General features: G+C 44.3%; 1 protein-coding gene across 2 annotated transcripts; it reads left to right on the top strand.

Moving 5' to 3' along the window:
- Positions 1 to 8,081: 8,081 nt before the first annotated feature.
- On the top strand, positions 8,082 to 13,906 carry LOC127300559 (grpE protein homolog 2, mitochondrial). 2 transcript variants are annotated; one of them, XM_051330690.2, is made up of 6 exons: positions 8,082 to 8,319; positions 11,252 to 11,429; positions 11,502 to 11,692; positions 11,798 to 11,965; positions 12,160 to 12,288; positions 13,624 to 13,906. In XM_051330690.2, exons 1-6 carry the CDS (start codon positions 8,173 to 8,175, stop codon positions 13,729 to 13,731), a joined length of 921 nt encoding a protein of 306 aa, XP_051186650.1. In that variant the 5' UTR covers positions 8,082 to 8,172; the 3' UTR covers positions 13,732 to 13,906. The 2 variants fall into 2 exon arrangements, with proteins under 2 accessions (XP_051186650.1, XP_051186649.1); XM_051330689.2 differs by lacking the exon at positions 8,082 to 8,319 and adding an exon at positions 9,369 to 9,665.
- Positions 13,907 to 15,991: the final 2,085 nt, after the last annotated feature.

Below are 15,991 nucleotides of genomic sequence, written 5' to 3'. Positions count from 1 at the left end.
CGCAATCCAAGCCAAGATGCAATCTAGAAGACGGGAGCAACGAGGAGATGATCGAGACTCACCCTTGAAGATTTCCAAAGCCTACAAGATGAGGCTCTTGTTGCTGCGGTAGACGATCACTTGCCGCTTGCAAAAGCGCGTAGAAGATCTTGATCACGGTGCCACGATCGGGCAGCACCTCCGTACTCGGTCACACGTTCGGTGTTGATGAAGACGACGTCCTTCTCCCCGTTCCAGCGGGCAACGGAAGTAGTAGCTCCTCTTTGAATCCGGCAGCACGACGGCGTGGTGGCGGTGGCGATGGAGATCTCCGGCGGAGCTTCGCTAAGCGTTGTGGGAGAGGTGGAGGAGAGGGGGGCGGCTAGGGTTTGTGAGAGGGGGAGGTGGCCGGCCACTATGAGGGGTGCGGCCACAATGGCTTTGGTGTGGCCGGCCCCCTCCCCTTGCTCCTCATTATATAGGTGGAACACCCAAGAGTTGGTCTACAAGTCTTCGGATAAGACCCCAAACCAAAACCTTCCATATGACATGAAACCTACCCAAGGTGGGATTCCCACTTGAGGTGGGATTCCCACCTTTCCTTGGGAGGGGGTGGCCGGCCACCTTGGTGGAGTACACCTGGGACTCCACCCCTCTAGGGTTGGCCGGCCATGGGTGGTGGAGTCCCTCCGGGACTCCGCCTTCCAAAGTGATTTCTCCCGGACTTTTCTAGAACCTTCTAGAACCTTCCATAAATGCACCGGATCATTTTCAAACTTATAAAATGACTTCCTATATATGAATCTTATTCTCCGGACCATTCCGGAACTCCTCGTGATGTCCGGGATCCCATCCGAGACTTCGAACAATACTTCGAACTCCATTCCATATTCAAGTTCTACTATTACAACATCAAACCTTAAGTGTGTCACCCTACGGTTCGTGAACTATGTAGACATGGTTGAGAACTCTCTCCGACCAATAACCAATAGGGGGATCTGGAGATCCATAATGGCTCCCACATATTCAATGATGACTTAGTGATCGAATGAACCATTCACATACGATACCAATTCCCTTTGTCACGCGACATTTTACTTGTCCGAGGTTTGATCATCGGTATCACTCTATACCTTGTTCAACCTCGTTTCCTGACAAGTACTCTTTACTCGTACCGTGGTATGTGGTCTCTTATGAACTTATTCATATGCTTGCAAGACATTAGACGACATTCCACCGAGAGGGCCCAGAGTATATCTATCCGTCATCGGGATGGACAAATCCCACTTTTGATCCATATGCCTCAACTCATACTTTCCGGATACTTAATCCCACCTTTATAACCACCCATTTACGCAGTGGCGTTTGATGTAATCAAAGTACCTTTCCAGTATAAGTGATTTACATGATCTCATGGTCGAAAGGACTAGGTAACTATGTATCGAAAGCTTATAGCAAATAACTTAATGACGTGATCTTATGCACGCTTAATTGGGTGTGTCCATTACATCATTCATATAATGATATAACCTTGTTATTAATAACATCCAATGTTCATGATTATGAAACTAATCATCTATTAATCAACAAGCTAGTTAAGAGGCTTACTAGGGACTCATTGTTGTTTACATAACACACATGTATCAATGTTTCGGTTAATACAATTATAGCATGGTATATAAACATTTATCATAAACATAAAGATATATAATAACCACTTTTATTATTGCCTCTTGGGCATATCTCCAACACTATGTATTGCGAAGACAAAGAATAGAATTTTAAAGGTAGCACTCAAGTAATGTACTTTGGAATGGCAGAAAAATACCATGTAGTAGGTAGGTATGGTGGACACAAATGACATAGTTTTTGGCTCAAGGATTTGGATGCACGAGAAGTAATCCCTCTCAATACAAGGCTTAGGCTATCAAGGTTGTTTGAAGCAAACTCAAGTATAAACCGGTACAGCAAAACTTACATAAGAACATATTGCAAGCATTATAAGACTCTACACTGTCTTCCTTGTTGTTCAAACACCTTAACCAGAAAATATCTAGACTTAGAGAGACCAATCATGCAAACCAAATTTTAACAAGCTCTATGTAGTTCTTCATTAATAGGTGCAAAGTACATGATGCAAGAGCTTAAACATGATCTATATGAGCACAACAATTGCCAAGTATCAAATTATTTAAGACAATATACCAATTACCACATGAAGCATTTTCTGTTTCCAACCAAATAACAATGAACCAAGCAGTTTCAACCTTCGCCATGAACATTAAAAGTAAAGCGAAGAACACTAGTGTTCATATGAAAAAAGCGGAGCGTGTCTCTCTCCCACACAAGCATGAATTTATTCAGAGAATGAAAATAACAAAACAAAAATAAAAGCACACAAACGCTCCAAGTAAAGTACATAATATGTGACTGAATAAAAATATAGTTTCACTAGAGGTGACCTGATAAGTTGTCGATGAAGAAGGGGATGCCTTGGACATCCCCAAGCTTAGATGCTTGAGTCTTCTTGAAATATGCAGGGATGAACCACGGGGGCATCCCCAAGCTTAGACTTTTCACTCTTCTTGATCATAGTATATCATCCTCCTCTCTTGACCCTTGAAAACTTTCTCCACACCAAACTCGAAACAAACTCATTAGAGGGTTAGTGCATAATCAAAAATTCACATGTTCAGAGCTAACACAATCATTCTTAACACTTCTGGACATTGCCCAAAGCTACTGGAAGTTAATGGAACAAAGAAATCCATCAAACATAGCAAAACAGGCAATGCGAAATAAAAGGCACAATCTGTCAAAACAGAACAGTCCGTAAAGACGAATTTTTCTGGGGCACTTAACTTGCTCAGATGAAAAAGCTCAAATTTAATGAAAGTTGCGTACATATCTGAGGATCACGCACGTAAATTGGCAGATTTTTCTGAGTTACCTACAAACGGGGCTGCTCAATTTCGTGACAGTAAGAAATCTGATCCAAATCTAGTATCAACCCTACTATCAAAGACTTTACTTGGCACAACAATGCAATAAAATAAAGATAAGAAGAGGTTGCTACAGTATTAACAACTTCCAAGACACAACAAAATAGTAGCAAAATAAAAACATGGGTTATCTCCCAAGAAGTGCTTTCTTTATAGCCATTAAGATGGGCTCAGTAATTTTAATGATGCTCGCGCAAGACATAAGTGTTGAAGCAAAAGAGAGCATCAAGAAGCAAATTCAAAACACATTTAAGCCTAACCCACTTCCTATGAAAAGGAATCTTGTAAATAAACAAGTCATGTAAGCATAATGCAATAAGCGTAGGAAGGCAACACAAGCGCAACTTCAAGATTCTCAACATAAAGAGGGGAAACTTAATATTATTAAGATGCATATAACCATGTTTCCCTCTCTCATAATAACTTTCAGTAGCATCATGAACAAACTCAACAATATAAGTATCACATGAAACATTCTTATCATGAGCTACATGCATGAAATTATTACTCTCGACATAAGCATAATCAATTTTATTAGTAATAGTGGGAGTAAAACTACCATAACCATCATTGTAATCATCATAAATTGCAGGCATGATATAATCATAATAACCTTTATCCTCCATAGTAGGTGGCACCAAAATACCACTATCATTGTAATCATCATAAATAGGAGGTAAAGTATCATCAAAGAAAATTTTCTCCTCAAAACTTGGGGGACTAAAAATATCATGCTCATCAAAACCGGCTTCCCCAAGCTTAGAATTTTCCATAGCATTAGCAACAATGGTGTTCAAAGCATTCATACTAATAACATTCCCATTAGCATGCATATAAAGTTCCATGGGTTTTTTAATTCTCTCTTCAAACACATCATGTCCTAATTCAAGATAAAGTTCATAAAGATCTCTCATTTTGTTGTTGTTTTCCATTAAGCCTAACTAGTGAAAACAAGAAACAAAAAGATATAATTGCAGGATCTAAAGGAAATACCTTCGAGCACTCACACACCGGCAACAGTGCTAGGAAATAGCTTAGTAGTCGGAGGATGTGAATACCTTTTACCTTACCTCCCCGGCAACGGCGCCAGAAAATAGCTTGTTGTCTACGCATGCTTCTATTCCTGTAGACAGTGTTGGGCCTCCAAGAGCAGAGGTTTGTAGAACAGCAGCAAGTTTCCCTTAAGTGAATCACCCAAGGTTTATCGAACTCAGGGAGGTAGAGGTCAGAGTTATCCCTCTCAAGCAACCCTGCAATTAAGATACAAGAAGTCTCTTGTATCCCCAACACACCTAATACACTTGTCAGATGTATATGTGCACTAGTTCAGCGAAGAGATATTAAAACGCAGGTGGTATAGATGAATATGAGTGGTAATAACAATCTGAAATAACTATGACAGCAAGTAAACATGTAGCAGAACTTGTTGGAAACAGTGCCAGAAAATAGCTTGCTGGCGTGGGAGGCAATTCTCTGTGGTGTAACTTTTCTATTCGGAAACAAGGCCTAGGGATCATACTTTCACTAGTGGACACTCTCAACATTGATCACATAATAAATAACTTGTCTTCCTTTGTGCTACATACACTCTTTTGTTGGATAACAAACACCATTCATTGTGTAGGGCTACAAGAGCTCTCTCAAGCCGAAGTTAACAAGTGCCACAACATTTGGTGTTCATATTTAAGTAACCTCTAGAGCATAATAGACCGTTGCAATTTAGACCGAGTACTAACATAGCATACACACTGTCACCTTTAAGCTATGAAAGGGGGAATAGATCACATCAATACTATCATAGTAATAGTTAACTCCATAATCTACAAGAGATCACAATCATAACCTATGCCAAGTACTACATGATGCACACACCATCACCTTTACATCATGAAGGAGGAATAGACTACTTTAATAACATCACTAGAGTAGCACATAGATTAATAGTGATACAAAGCTCATCATATGGATCTCAATCATGTAAGGCAGCTCATGAGATCATTGTATTGAGGTACATGAGAGAGATTAACCACATAGCTACCGGTAGAGCCCTTAGCCTCGAGGGAGAACTACTCCCTCCTCATCATAGGAGACAGCAGCGGCGATGAAGATGGCGGTGATGTCGATGGAGATGCCTTCCGGGGGCAATTCCCCGTCCCGGCGGCGTGCCGGAACAGAGACTTCTGTCCCCCGAACTTGGCTTCGCGATGGCGGCGGCTGCGTAACTTTTCTCGTCTCGTGGCTTATTCCTTTAGGGTTTTCGCGACGGAGGCTTTATATAGGCGGAAGGGCGGAGTCGGAAGAGTCCTGGTGGAGCCACACCATAGGGGGCGCGCCCCCCCTTGGCCGCGCCGCCTTGTGGGGTGGGGCCCCCCTGGATCCCCTCTGTCCCCTCTTTGGTGCTCTGGAAGCTTCCGGGAAAAATAAGATACTGGGCGTTGATGTCGTCCAATTCCGAGAATATTTCCTTTGTAGGATTTCTAAAACCGAAAACAACACAAAACAGGAACTGGCACTTCGGCATCTCGTTAATAGGTTAGTTCCGGAAAATGCATCAAAACGATATAAAGTGTGAACAAAACATGTAGGTATTGTCATAAAACTAGCATGGAACATAAAAAATTATAGATACGTTGGAGACGTATCACACCTTGACGCTCATGTCCCCCTCGCCAAGGTAGGAGAACATGAGCACGAAGCCGGCTTCGAGGTGGTGGTAGCGCGCGAACTTCTCCCAGCCGACGTGGAGGTACATCTTGCTGCGTGCATCGTAGATCACGTCCACAATCCACCGACAGCAGCCGCATGCAGCCTCCCGCAGATGCAGCGAGCCCGGCTGGTCGCCGGTGACGAAGTCGGTGAACGTGTCCGACAACCTCTGGATGCCGTGTGGGTCGCCCTTGAGGACGACGACGAACTCGAACAACACTCGCCGCTCCTCCTCCTACAGATCCGACGATGAGGACGACGGCGTCGCAGGCGACGGCGAGCATGCAGCTCTGCTGCGGCCACGACCACGACCATGGCCGTGACCTCGGCCTCAGCCAGACATGGCATCGTCTCTTCAGATGGTGGCGGCTAGGGTTGGGGAGAGAGGTGCTAGGGTTTGTGTGGGAGGGACGATGCGAGAGCGCCCTTTTTATAGGCCGGAGGGAGGCGGGGAGCGGTGGCGCTCATTAACGCCGACACGGAGAGCTAGGCGCGACAAGACGGTTCGCTGCGCGTCTACGCGATGGTTATGTTAAAACTGAATGTGCCGCTAATGCGTCGGCCCCGCCACTCCCGCTGGCGTCGACTTTTGGGATGTGTGGCTAATAGGCGGTTCCCAAGCTCAAAATTTTCAGCCTCACAAGATGCCAGAGCGCCCAATTCACTTCCTTGGCCAAAGGGCCGGCACGGGATGGTTGATGATATGCAATGCCACATGAACAATGATCGCATCATGCTATCAGCTTCACCACCGAAAACGTTTCGCTCTCGCCCCGCGTCGTTCCCCAGGGCGACGCCTGGGCGAACCCTAGCGCCGCCAGCCGCCGCCTCCCCTCCGTACCCCTCCCTCCGCCGCTGCCGTCGGCGCTGGCCACGGTGGCTGCGGTCCCCTACGCCAAAGGGAGTCGGGGGGTGGTCGTGGCGTCGATCTGTTGTGGCGGCTGCTGCGGGGAGGCGAGCACGGCATCAGGGGCGGCGATCCCCTGGTGTGCGGCGGCAGCTGCCCCTTCCATGGCTTCCCGGCGATGGGGGGTGGTGGTGGCTACGGGTCTGGTTCCCACACAGATCCGTCGTCGGTTCTCCTGACGGCGCGAGGAGGGGGCAGCGACTTTGCGAGGTGTGGATGGTGTGGTACCGGCGTCCAAGACCACGTGGCGTGGCAGGCCCGATCTTTGATCTGGGTCGCGTGGGTCTCGGATGGTGCGTTCACCGATTCCTCCTTCGTTTTCGGCCAGCTGTGCGATGACGGTGAGGGGGCCTGTTCATCTGTTTCGTAGTTTGAAGGTGGTGGTCCTAGGGTTTCTCTTGCGCGAAGATGGAGACCTCCTGATGCCTGCTCTCCTTGATCTAGCCGGAGTGTTGAGTTCCGGAAGGCGCCACTGGCGAATGTAACAGTGCTTTTTTGCCTGGAGTTTGCTGGATCGGGTGGTATTCGGTCGTGCGCACCCATGTTTTTATTCCAGCCGTTTGGTTCTGGAGGGAGCGGCGCGAAGCTCTGTTCTGTGTTGACACCAAGTGACATTTTGGTCCATGGTGAAGTCAGAAGAAGAGAATATCATGAAGGCTGGATCGGAGGTCTAGCTAATGGGGAATTAAGTCTCCGCGCTGTTGAGGGACTTGCTTGGTGTTACGGGCTTCGCAGCAGTGGTATGCAAGTGGGGGCGGCAACACAGGTGAAGTTCAGAGTCCTACCTTTCAGGGTGAAAATCCAAGGTCTGGCCTTAACTGGTTGTGCCTGGCAATGACCTTGTTGGAGGCATTGTTTTTGAGAGTGGGGACTATCTTCAGGGTGAAAACCTAAGATCTTTGATCGGGCGACGACGGCGCTGATGCACTGTTTCCTTCTTGAAGGCGTCGCTTTTGAAGAGTCTGTATTTCAGGTGTTGTCTTGGTGGTGGATGTATTGTTATTGCTATGCCTAGAATGCTGTAGCAGGACTTTTATTTCTTAGTTTTCTTTTTCTTTTTTTTTTAGCTGTGTGCATCCGTACTGCCATTAGGGTGTTGCGTTGTTGCAGAGGCTGGATGCAATTGGTATCTTATGATATTAATATATTCCCTTTATCGAAAAAAATCAGCTTCACCGCAACACCACGGGATGGTGGACTAACAGACCGTCGCGAGCTGAAGACGTTAAACTAAACGTTCATAAACGAAACAGGCTATTTTTCTAGACGTGTCAACGACGAGCCGAAAACATTCAATTTGACCTTCTCTTCTGATCTGAAGAGCGGCAGATAACCCCTAAACCCTCTTCTTGGACGACAAGTCGATCCCACCAACGTGCCTTCCGTACTGACGCAAATACCCCTGCCTCTCGAACCCGCGTCCGGCAACGCGTCCATGGGTATAATGGTAATTCGGTCCCTCCAAAAAGGCCCCTTCTCGCAGGGTTTCTTCCCTTCCAGACGTTTCGATCCCTCTCTCGTCCCCTCCCGCGCCCCCGCGCATCCACCGCCGCTCCCGATTCCGGCGCCGCGCAGAAGATGGTAGCCGCCGCCCGCCTCCTCGCGCGGGCGTCCAGGCAGGGCGCCGCCGCGGTGGCCGCGTCCGCCGCTGCGAGGCGCCGGCTCTGCGGCGTGGCGGCGGCCGCCGCTCAGCAGCCGTTCGCATCTTCCCGCTGCTTGGCCAGGGTGAGATTTTCTGCCCCGTCTCTGTGGAGGGTTCGAATTCTAAGGTCGTATTGCTGTTTTCGGCTGTATCAGTGTCTCGTTAGGGGAGATGCTCACCATCGATTGCTGCTATATGTGCGCTGTTTAAGTTTCAGAACTAGTAGTTCGTATTTACTACAGTTTATCGCTAGGAGGAGGAGAGGGCCAAAATTCGTACTAGGCATTTTCCTTCCCGGATAGTGTTGTTTGGGTGGGTGATCTCAGACTCTCTGCATTCAGGCGTGGATCCAAATTGAACATCGAACCGATTTGCTGTAGTACCTGCGAGCCCCCTTCTGCAGTTCTAGCTTTCCGCGCCGCATCCCTTGGGTTTCAGCGAAATTCTGCCCGTCTCTCCCACGTGCCTCGATCCGTAGGAATTTTAGAATGAAGGAAGTACGTACATGTAGAGATACGCAAGATGTTTATAGCGTTGATACAAAATAAAGTGTAAAATAACGAGTAAATCTTCGAGGTTTTTGAACTCCTTATTTTATAACACAATCTTCTATTTTTATTAAGGCGTCCCAAGAAAAATTATACTCCATCCGTCCATAAAAAGATGCCAAAGATTTACCTAAGTTCGGATATATATGTACACTAAATAGCGTTTAGATACATCTTATACAAACTTACGATATTTTCTTTTATAGACAGACGTAAATATCAAATATAGATCTGTAAATACCTATGGATTTTTTTTCATAGTTTTAATTTTAGCCATAACATAATGCCAATGCCACATGTACGCACGCAGGATGAGGTAATAAAAACAATATTATTGTATGAAGATGTCGCAAATGGCAAGTTTAACCGTGATTCTTATTCTGATTATGGTTTCGAAAATGTGAACAGGATCATGAAGGAGCATTTCCCTAGGAACCAAAGAAAACGTCCTGAAGACGTATTTTTGAAAATGAAAAAATATCGTGAAGGCGTATACGACCAGTACGCCTTATTCTTTCGTGAGCAGGGGACAGAACACAACTGTAAAATTCCCCCCGCGCCGCGAACTCTCCAGTAGCCTCCCCTCGCGAGCCACCACGGCCCAATCTTCCCCGCGGCAAAACCTAGCCATGGCGATGCTTCTCTGCCGCTGGATCCCACTGGTCCGCCTCCTCCGGCCACTGCAGACCGTCGCGGTGGCCTCCACCACCACTCTCGATTCCAGCGCCGCACAGGAGATGGTAGCCGCTGCCCGCCTCCTCGCGCGGGCGTCCAGGCAAGGCGCCACCGCGGTGGCGGCGTCCGCTGCGAGGCGCTGGCTCTGCGGCGCGGCGGCTGCCGCAGCTCAGCAGCCGTTCGCATCCGCCCGCTGCTCGGCCAGGGTGTGATTTTCTGCCCCGTCTCTGTGGGGGGTTCGAATTATAAGGTCGTATTGCTGTTTTGGGCTGTACCAATGTCTCTTTAGGGGAGATGCTCACCATCGATTGCTGCTATGCGCTGTTTAAGTTTCAGAACTAGTTCGTATGTACAGTTTATCGCCAGGAGAGGACAAAAATTCGTAGTAGGCATTTTCCTTCCCGGATAGTGTTGTTTGGGTGGGTGGTCTCAGCATTCAGGCGTGGATCCAAATTGACCATCGAACTGATTTGCTGAAGTACCTGCGAGCCCCCTTCTGCAGTTCTGACTTTCCGCGCCGCATCCCCCGGGTTTCAGTGAAATTCGGCCCGTCTCTCCCCCGAGCCTCAGTCCGTAGGAATTTTAGGATGTGGAGGATTGGCATCAGAACTCGATGTTTCTGGTTGGGGCAGCTTTGGGATTTTACTCCTAGTGATTTCTGGTGGCCGAGGTTTAGTTTTTCTTATTTCCCCGAATCGAGGCTGGATTTCTGATTCGTCATAATATAGCTGCTGGAGTTTCAGTAACTACCAGTGGAGCTTCATGTTCCTTTGAAAGGTATTTGGATCCTAAAGCCTTGGGAGTTTAGGGTTTTGGATGTTGCCACAAGTGTTATTTGAATATGGAGGTGGTCTCTTCCGTGCTGGAGGACAAATTTCTGTTATTAGAATGTGCAGAAAAAATTGGGTGAAACATGATTGTATTTTGCGTATTGGTGTCAAGTATGATCTGATATTAGCTGCGTTCATGTGTCGGCCATGACATATTTGATTTCTTTTTCTAGTAAATGATATTGGCAGGATAAAAAAATCCTCTAGAATCCCAGTGTATCATGTACTTGCACTTTTGCCTGTCTGATGTTTTTTCTGCAAGAACTTGATCAAAAACTGTGTTAGTTAAGCCTTGTTTCTGCATTGTTATAAATTAACATGGCCTACAACTAGTCTTCCGTCTATAATTACACTAAAGGGAATAACAAGATTACTGTAGCTACGAACATAGCATTCAGCTGGGGTAAAAAAGATGAATGCATGCCTGTAAACTTCACTCATGCTAAACAGTCTAAAATAAAGCCAAATTATGATCATAAATTCCGTTGTGTAGGCAATTGACTAGTTGCAAGATGGAAAGAGAAACTAGGCTGATGTAGCGATATGGAACATTGCAAAGCGACCAGCTATGCTATGTATGAATCAAATTACCAGTATCCAGTCACCAGGTACTGCTCTCTCCCTCTACCTGCTGTACAGCAGATTGAGCAGCACTTGGAGGGCAGTAACATTTAGTTCAATTCACAGTGCAATAGAATAGATAAAGAGAGCATGTGGCTACCGACAGTCCATGAGTCATTAGGTTAGAGGCTACCACGGAAGTGAACTCCATAAAGTGCAAGTATATCAACAAATTTTACACATGATACAGAGTCCAACAAAAAGCCTGTATTCGATGTAAATATTAATTTCATTCAGGATAGGCCTGGCATTTTCAATAATAATCTTTTGAGTCTTAGGCCTGTTACTGTTTCTGTGATCATTTTACAAATACAGACTTTGTATACTTCTCTTATAACCAGGTCCCATATACGTTGAATCAGCCGTTGAGATACTCAACAAACATCTTTCAAAGGTTTGGCTTTTCATCTTCTACCCCACAAGAGAATGATAAGGAGGTAAACCAACCTAAAGACCAGGAAAGTACTGCACAGGAAATAAATGCTGAAGCTTCAAAGGAAGACAGTGGCTCATCTGGAGGTAGGTTTGGAAGACCTCATTCCCAGTCTATCAGGAGTTGATGCACTAAACAACCTGCATTTTCTGATTCAGGTGCAGAAGAAGTTGATCTTTCAAAGGAGGATCTAGTGAAGCTAGTTCTTGAGAAGGATGAATTATTGACCTCGAAAGATGAAGAGATCGAAGATATGAAGGACAAGGTTTTGCGCAGCTATGCAGAAATGGAAAATGTTATCTCACGGACAAAGCGTGAATCTGAGAACGCAAAAAAATTCGCAGTACAGGTTTGTTGTTGGTAAATCTGATTTCAGGTTTTGAATTTAGTGATGTAGATCGATGTTTATAATGTTTGAATTTTCTCTCTTATACCGTCTTAATCATGTATGCAGAACTTCTCTAAGAGTTTGTTAGATGTTGCTGACAATCTGGCTAGAGCATCATCTGCTGTGAAGGAGAGCTTCTCAAAATTAGATACATCTGAAGATTCTAGTGGAGCTGTACCATTACTAAAAACCCTACTGGAGGGTGTAGACATGACGGATAAGCAACTCGGAGAGGTACTTTGGCTATTTAGTACATACAATCTTCAAAATAATGATTTCGTTCCTCTGCATTTTTTTTATTAGGGACTATACCTGATTTTTTCTCTACTTCTCATGAGTGTGTTTGCTAACTATTTTATTCCCCTTTTGCACATCGCTTTCTGGGTGATAGTATTGCCTAAAATGTGTTTTTCCACAATTTTGAACAGGTTTTTAAGAAGTTCGGAGTTGAAAAGTTTGATCCATTGAATGAGAAATTTGATCCTGAGAGACATTATGCAATATTCCAAATGCCCGATGCTTCAAAACCATCAGGAACTGTTGCTGCTGTTGTAAAGGTACATATCATCATCAAGATTTTGCTATGTATGTGTGTATTCCAATAAATTTTAAAGAGTTGGGGTTTAGAGTTTTTGAGCTTGATCTATGTTTGTATTCATCTCTAGTTTTTGATTGATTGATTTATGTTCTTTTGGTTTGTTTAAAGGACCTATGTTCTTAGAATTTCGAAGTAATCTTGAAATAAGAAAATTAATAGGAAAACAGAATATACTTTAAGCCCCTGGCCCAGTTACTGGCTACTGGCTTTTTTGGCCTTATGAATTTATTAAATCCAGTTCTGCTATACTTGGCTGCGAGACATGTGCATCCCCTGTCTACATATTTTTTGCTATTTTGGCATAGAGATTAGAATTCTCGTGTTATATCTCCATGTCTATCTCATATGAAACGTGGTTTGCACTGTGATCGTTTCAGTAGTCAATTTTTTTTGTCTGAACCATGAGCATAAATGCATAATTCCATTAGTTGTGTGACTTGAACTCAGGGTAATTTAGCCGTGAGAAATGAACTTTAACTTGATAATATTCAGCCAATCTTTGTTTCAATCAGCAATTACTCCTTGCTCAACAGTCAATATTTCCCTTTTTAGATTTTTTAACTAGTTCGTTTTGAATTTTGAACTAGATAAATCTCTCTTGAACCTTGTGTTCGTCTGGTTTTCTGCATGCACATAGAGGGAATCAGTACTCCCTCCGGCCCTAAATACTTGTCGCAGACTTAGGCAAAATATAGGCTATAATATGTCTAGACTCATTGAACCTGCGACTAATATTTAGGGCTGGAGCCTGGAGGGAGTAATTTTCCTCAACCCTTGGATTACCCTGGTCAAAGATCAAATAGTTATGCATGTGTTTTTTTTTTTATCTCTCTTCTAGTGTCTTGTGTTCCACTGGGACCCCGCACGTGCAGTTTCGCCAAGAAATGAGGCATATAATTAGCTCTACTCCGGTAGCGACAATAATGACTATTTTCATGCATGCCTTTCCTATCCCTCGTAGGATATATCAGCACAAATGAAGCGTTTTGAATTTGCACATCATTATCTGGGATCCTTAATAATAAGCATTTTGATATTTGTGTGGCATCTTGCAACCTCAGATTAATATGGCATTCTTAAACTTGAATTTCTTGATAAGTTTCCGATTGAGTGATTGAAATGCCTATATAAAAGTGAAATAAAATTTGCAAAACCTAGTTAAAGTCTAGCTGGACCGAATTGCTTTTACAATTTAAAAATAATGCCTGAAACCTCTGTGCTACAACCGGTATTTTTTTTCGTTGACACATGCATGCTTTTCCTGGTAGTATTCCTTACACATATGTGGTTTCAGGTGGGCTACATGCTACATGACCGTGTCCTCCGCCCTGCTGAAGTTGGTGTTACAGAGGGAGGTCCCTCTGAAGAAGACGAGCCAGAGCAGAAATCTAGTGGAGATTAGATTAAATTAATTTACTAATATACCAGAAGCAAGAAGAGATAGCTGTTCCTCATCAGCGAAGGAGCTCGGCGTTTCGGATGTTTTTTAAATTGTAAAAGCAAGGCTGTCTTGTTGAAAATGCTATCTGTATGGGTATACGTTATACCATTCCTTAGCAGCGCAACGTTTTTGAGAATTTTGTAAGGTCATCTTGAAAGCTTCAAGAACATAGTCTTTCACATGATGTGTGCTCCCCTGGAAAAATTAGTCACACGTCTCTTGCGCCTGGCAGTTAATTGAGGGTTGAGGCCACCCCGTCCAGATGTTTTGTTAAAACTACGACCTAGTAGAAGCACAGTGCAGAACCCCATTCTGGCCATCCATATCTTGAGGGCTTTATCTGTCAAGGGATGGAGTGCTCTTGTGTGTTTGTGGCGGGTGCTATCAGTACAATTGATACCATCCATATCTTGAGGGCTTTATCTGTCAAGGGATGGAGTGCTCTTGTGTGTTTGTGGCGGGTGCTATCAGTACAATTGATATCATAGACACAAGAAAATCTCAATCAAGTGAGACATAGACACACCCTTAAAAAAACAATAGTTTTACAGTCACCGTGGCTTTGAATAACAACCGTGACGCAAGGGATTGCTCTGTGGACCTGATCGGTTCAACTCTTTTGCACCCGCTCAAGTGTCTGCTTCGTCATCGCTTCTCGGATGTGTGGCTCAGGATGCCCGCCGAGACCGGTCGGTATGGCTCCAGAGGCTTCGGCTCCTCTGAAGTTGTGTTGTTACTGTATTGGTGCTGTAACTACTAGATTTGCGGTTCATTACGATCTAAAATCCTCTCTTGCTTCTCCCCTCAATTCTGTTTTCAATGAAAAAAAAAACTCCGCACCGTCGCGGCCAAGACTTCAAGATCCATCCGTTTGCCTTCTCAATCTATATATACATCCGCTTCCTCTTTCTGAGAACCTATTCTGCTTAAATTTTCTTAAAAACATTTTGCTTCTATATATACATCCACTTCCTCTTTCTGAGGACTTCTGCTTAAATTTTCTTAAAACATTTTGTTGTGATCAGGGGTAAGTGAGTGATGAAATCTGTTCAAGTGTCGTAGAATGTCAGAGCACACCAATTCCACCCATGTTATGGCCTGCCCATTAGTATCTACGCCCTCCGTTTCATAATTTTGTATCGTGGTTTCAGTTCAAACAAATTTAAACTAAAATCACAATAAAAATTATAGAACGAGAGGTAGTAATTCATAATCATGCAAATAATATTTAGTATGTTAGTACATTATGTGAGGCTAAGGAGTGGTCATGATGCTCGGGTCTATCTCCGCCATTGGTGTGGTTGCCCTTCATTTGGAGTCAACCAAAGGTTCGACATTTTATCCTTTTGCATGTCCTGGCTTAAAGCAACGACGCACAACTCATAAGTCTCATATTCTCTTTTCATAAGGCGTCCATTAGATTAGAAACTATAGTTTGACCACAAAATGTCACCCATGTTTCACAAGAATGTGTTTCAAAGAAGTTTTTAGTCCATAGTTTTTGTGATACACAATATGTACGTGGTATCACTAGTTAATATAATGGTTAAAACTAAAACACGTATCAAAGCAAGTGCACCATAAAAAATGCGGACATACTCCCTCCGTTCTTGTTTATTCCAGATTATAGGAATAACCCGTCAAACTAGTATATTATTTATTAGTATGACTTCAACTAATCTAAAGTACATTGAAAATAGTGCCATCCAATAGAGAGGGCAAGACCATTTCGTTTTGTGTGTCTGTATTGACTAAATGTTAGAACGGACAACAATAGTATGAAACAAAATTTTGATCTAGATTATAGAATAAATCGGAACGAAGGGAGTATGGAGGTAGAACTCACGGCCACCAAGGTATGCAATGTACATCAGAATGGAGGGAGTATGAAGTAGAACTCATGACCGCCAAGATTATGACCACCAAAGTGTATCGTGACACACGATCCGCGTGAGTATCTTGTAGGCCTCGTTCGGTTACGCCCTGCCCCCAGAGGGATTAACATGGAATGACAGGGAATCACTCGTTTAATTTCCGGTTAGTGCCTCTCAATCCGACTCTCAAACCGAAGACGAGATGAAAAATGGAGGCTTACAGGTGGGGCCTGTGGCGTTTCGTTCTTGTGAGGAACAAGCAGGTGGGCGTGGTCTATGCACCTTTCTGTAGACAGCTCACCAGGACTCCCGCCTACATCTTTCAAAAAAAAGGGCTCCTGCCTACA

This window comes from Lolium perenne, chromosome 5 (genome assembly GCF_019359855.2).
Source record: "Lolium perenne isolate Kyuss_39 chromosome 5, Kyuss_2.0, whole genome shotgun sequence".
Lineage (NCBI taxonomy): Eukaryota > Viridiplantae > Streptophyta > Magnoliopsida > Poales > Poaceae > Lolium > Lolium perenne.
Note: the sequence above shows the minus strand (reverse complement) of the source record. Positions and strands in the feature narration are given on the sequence as shown.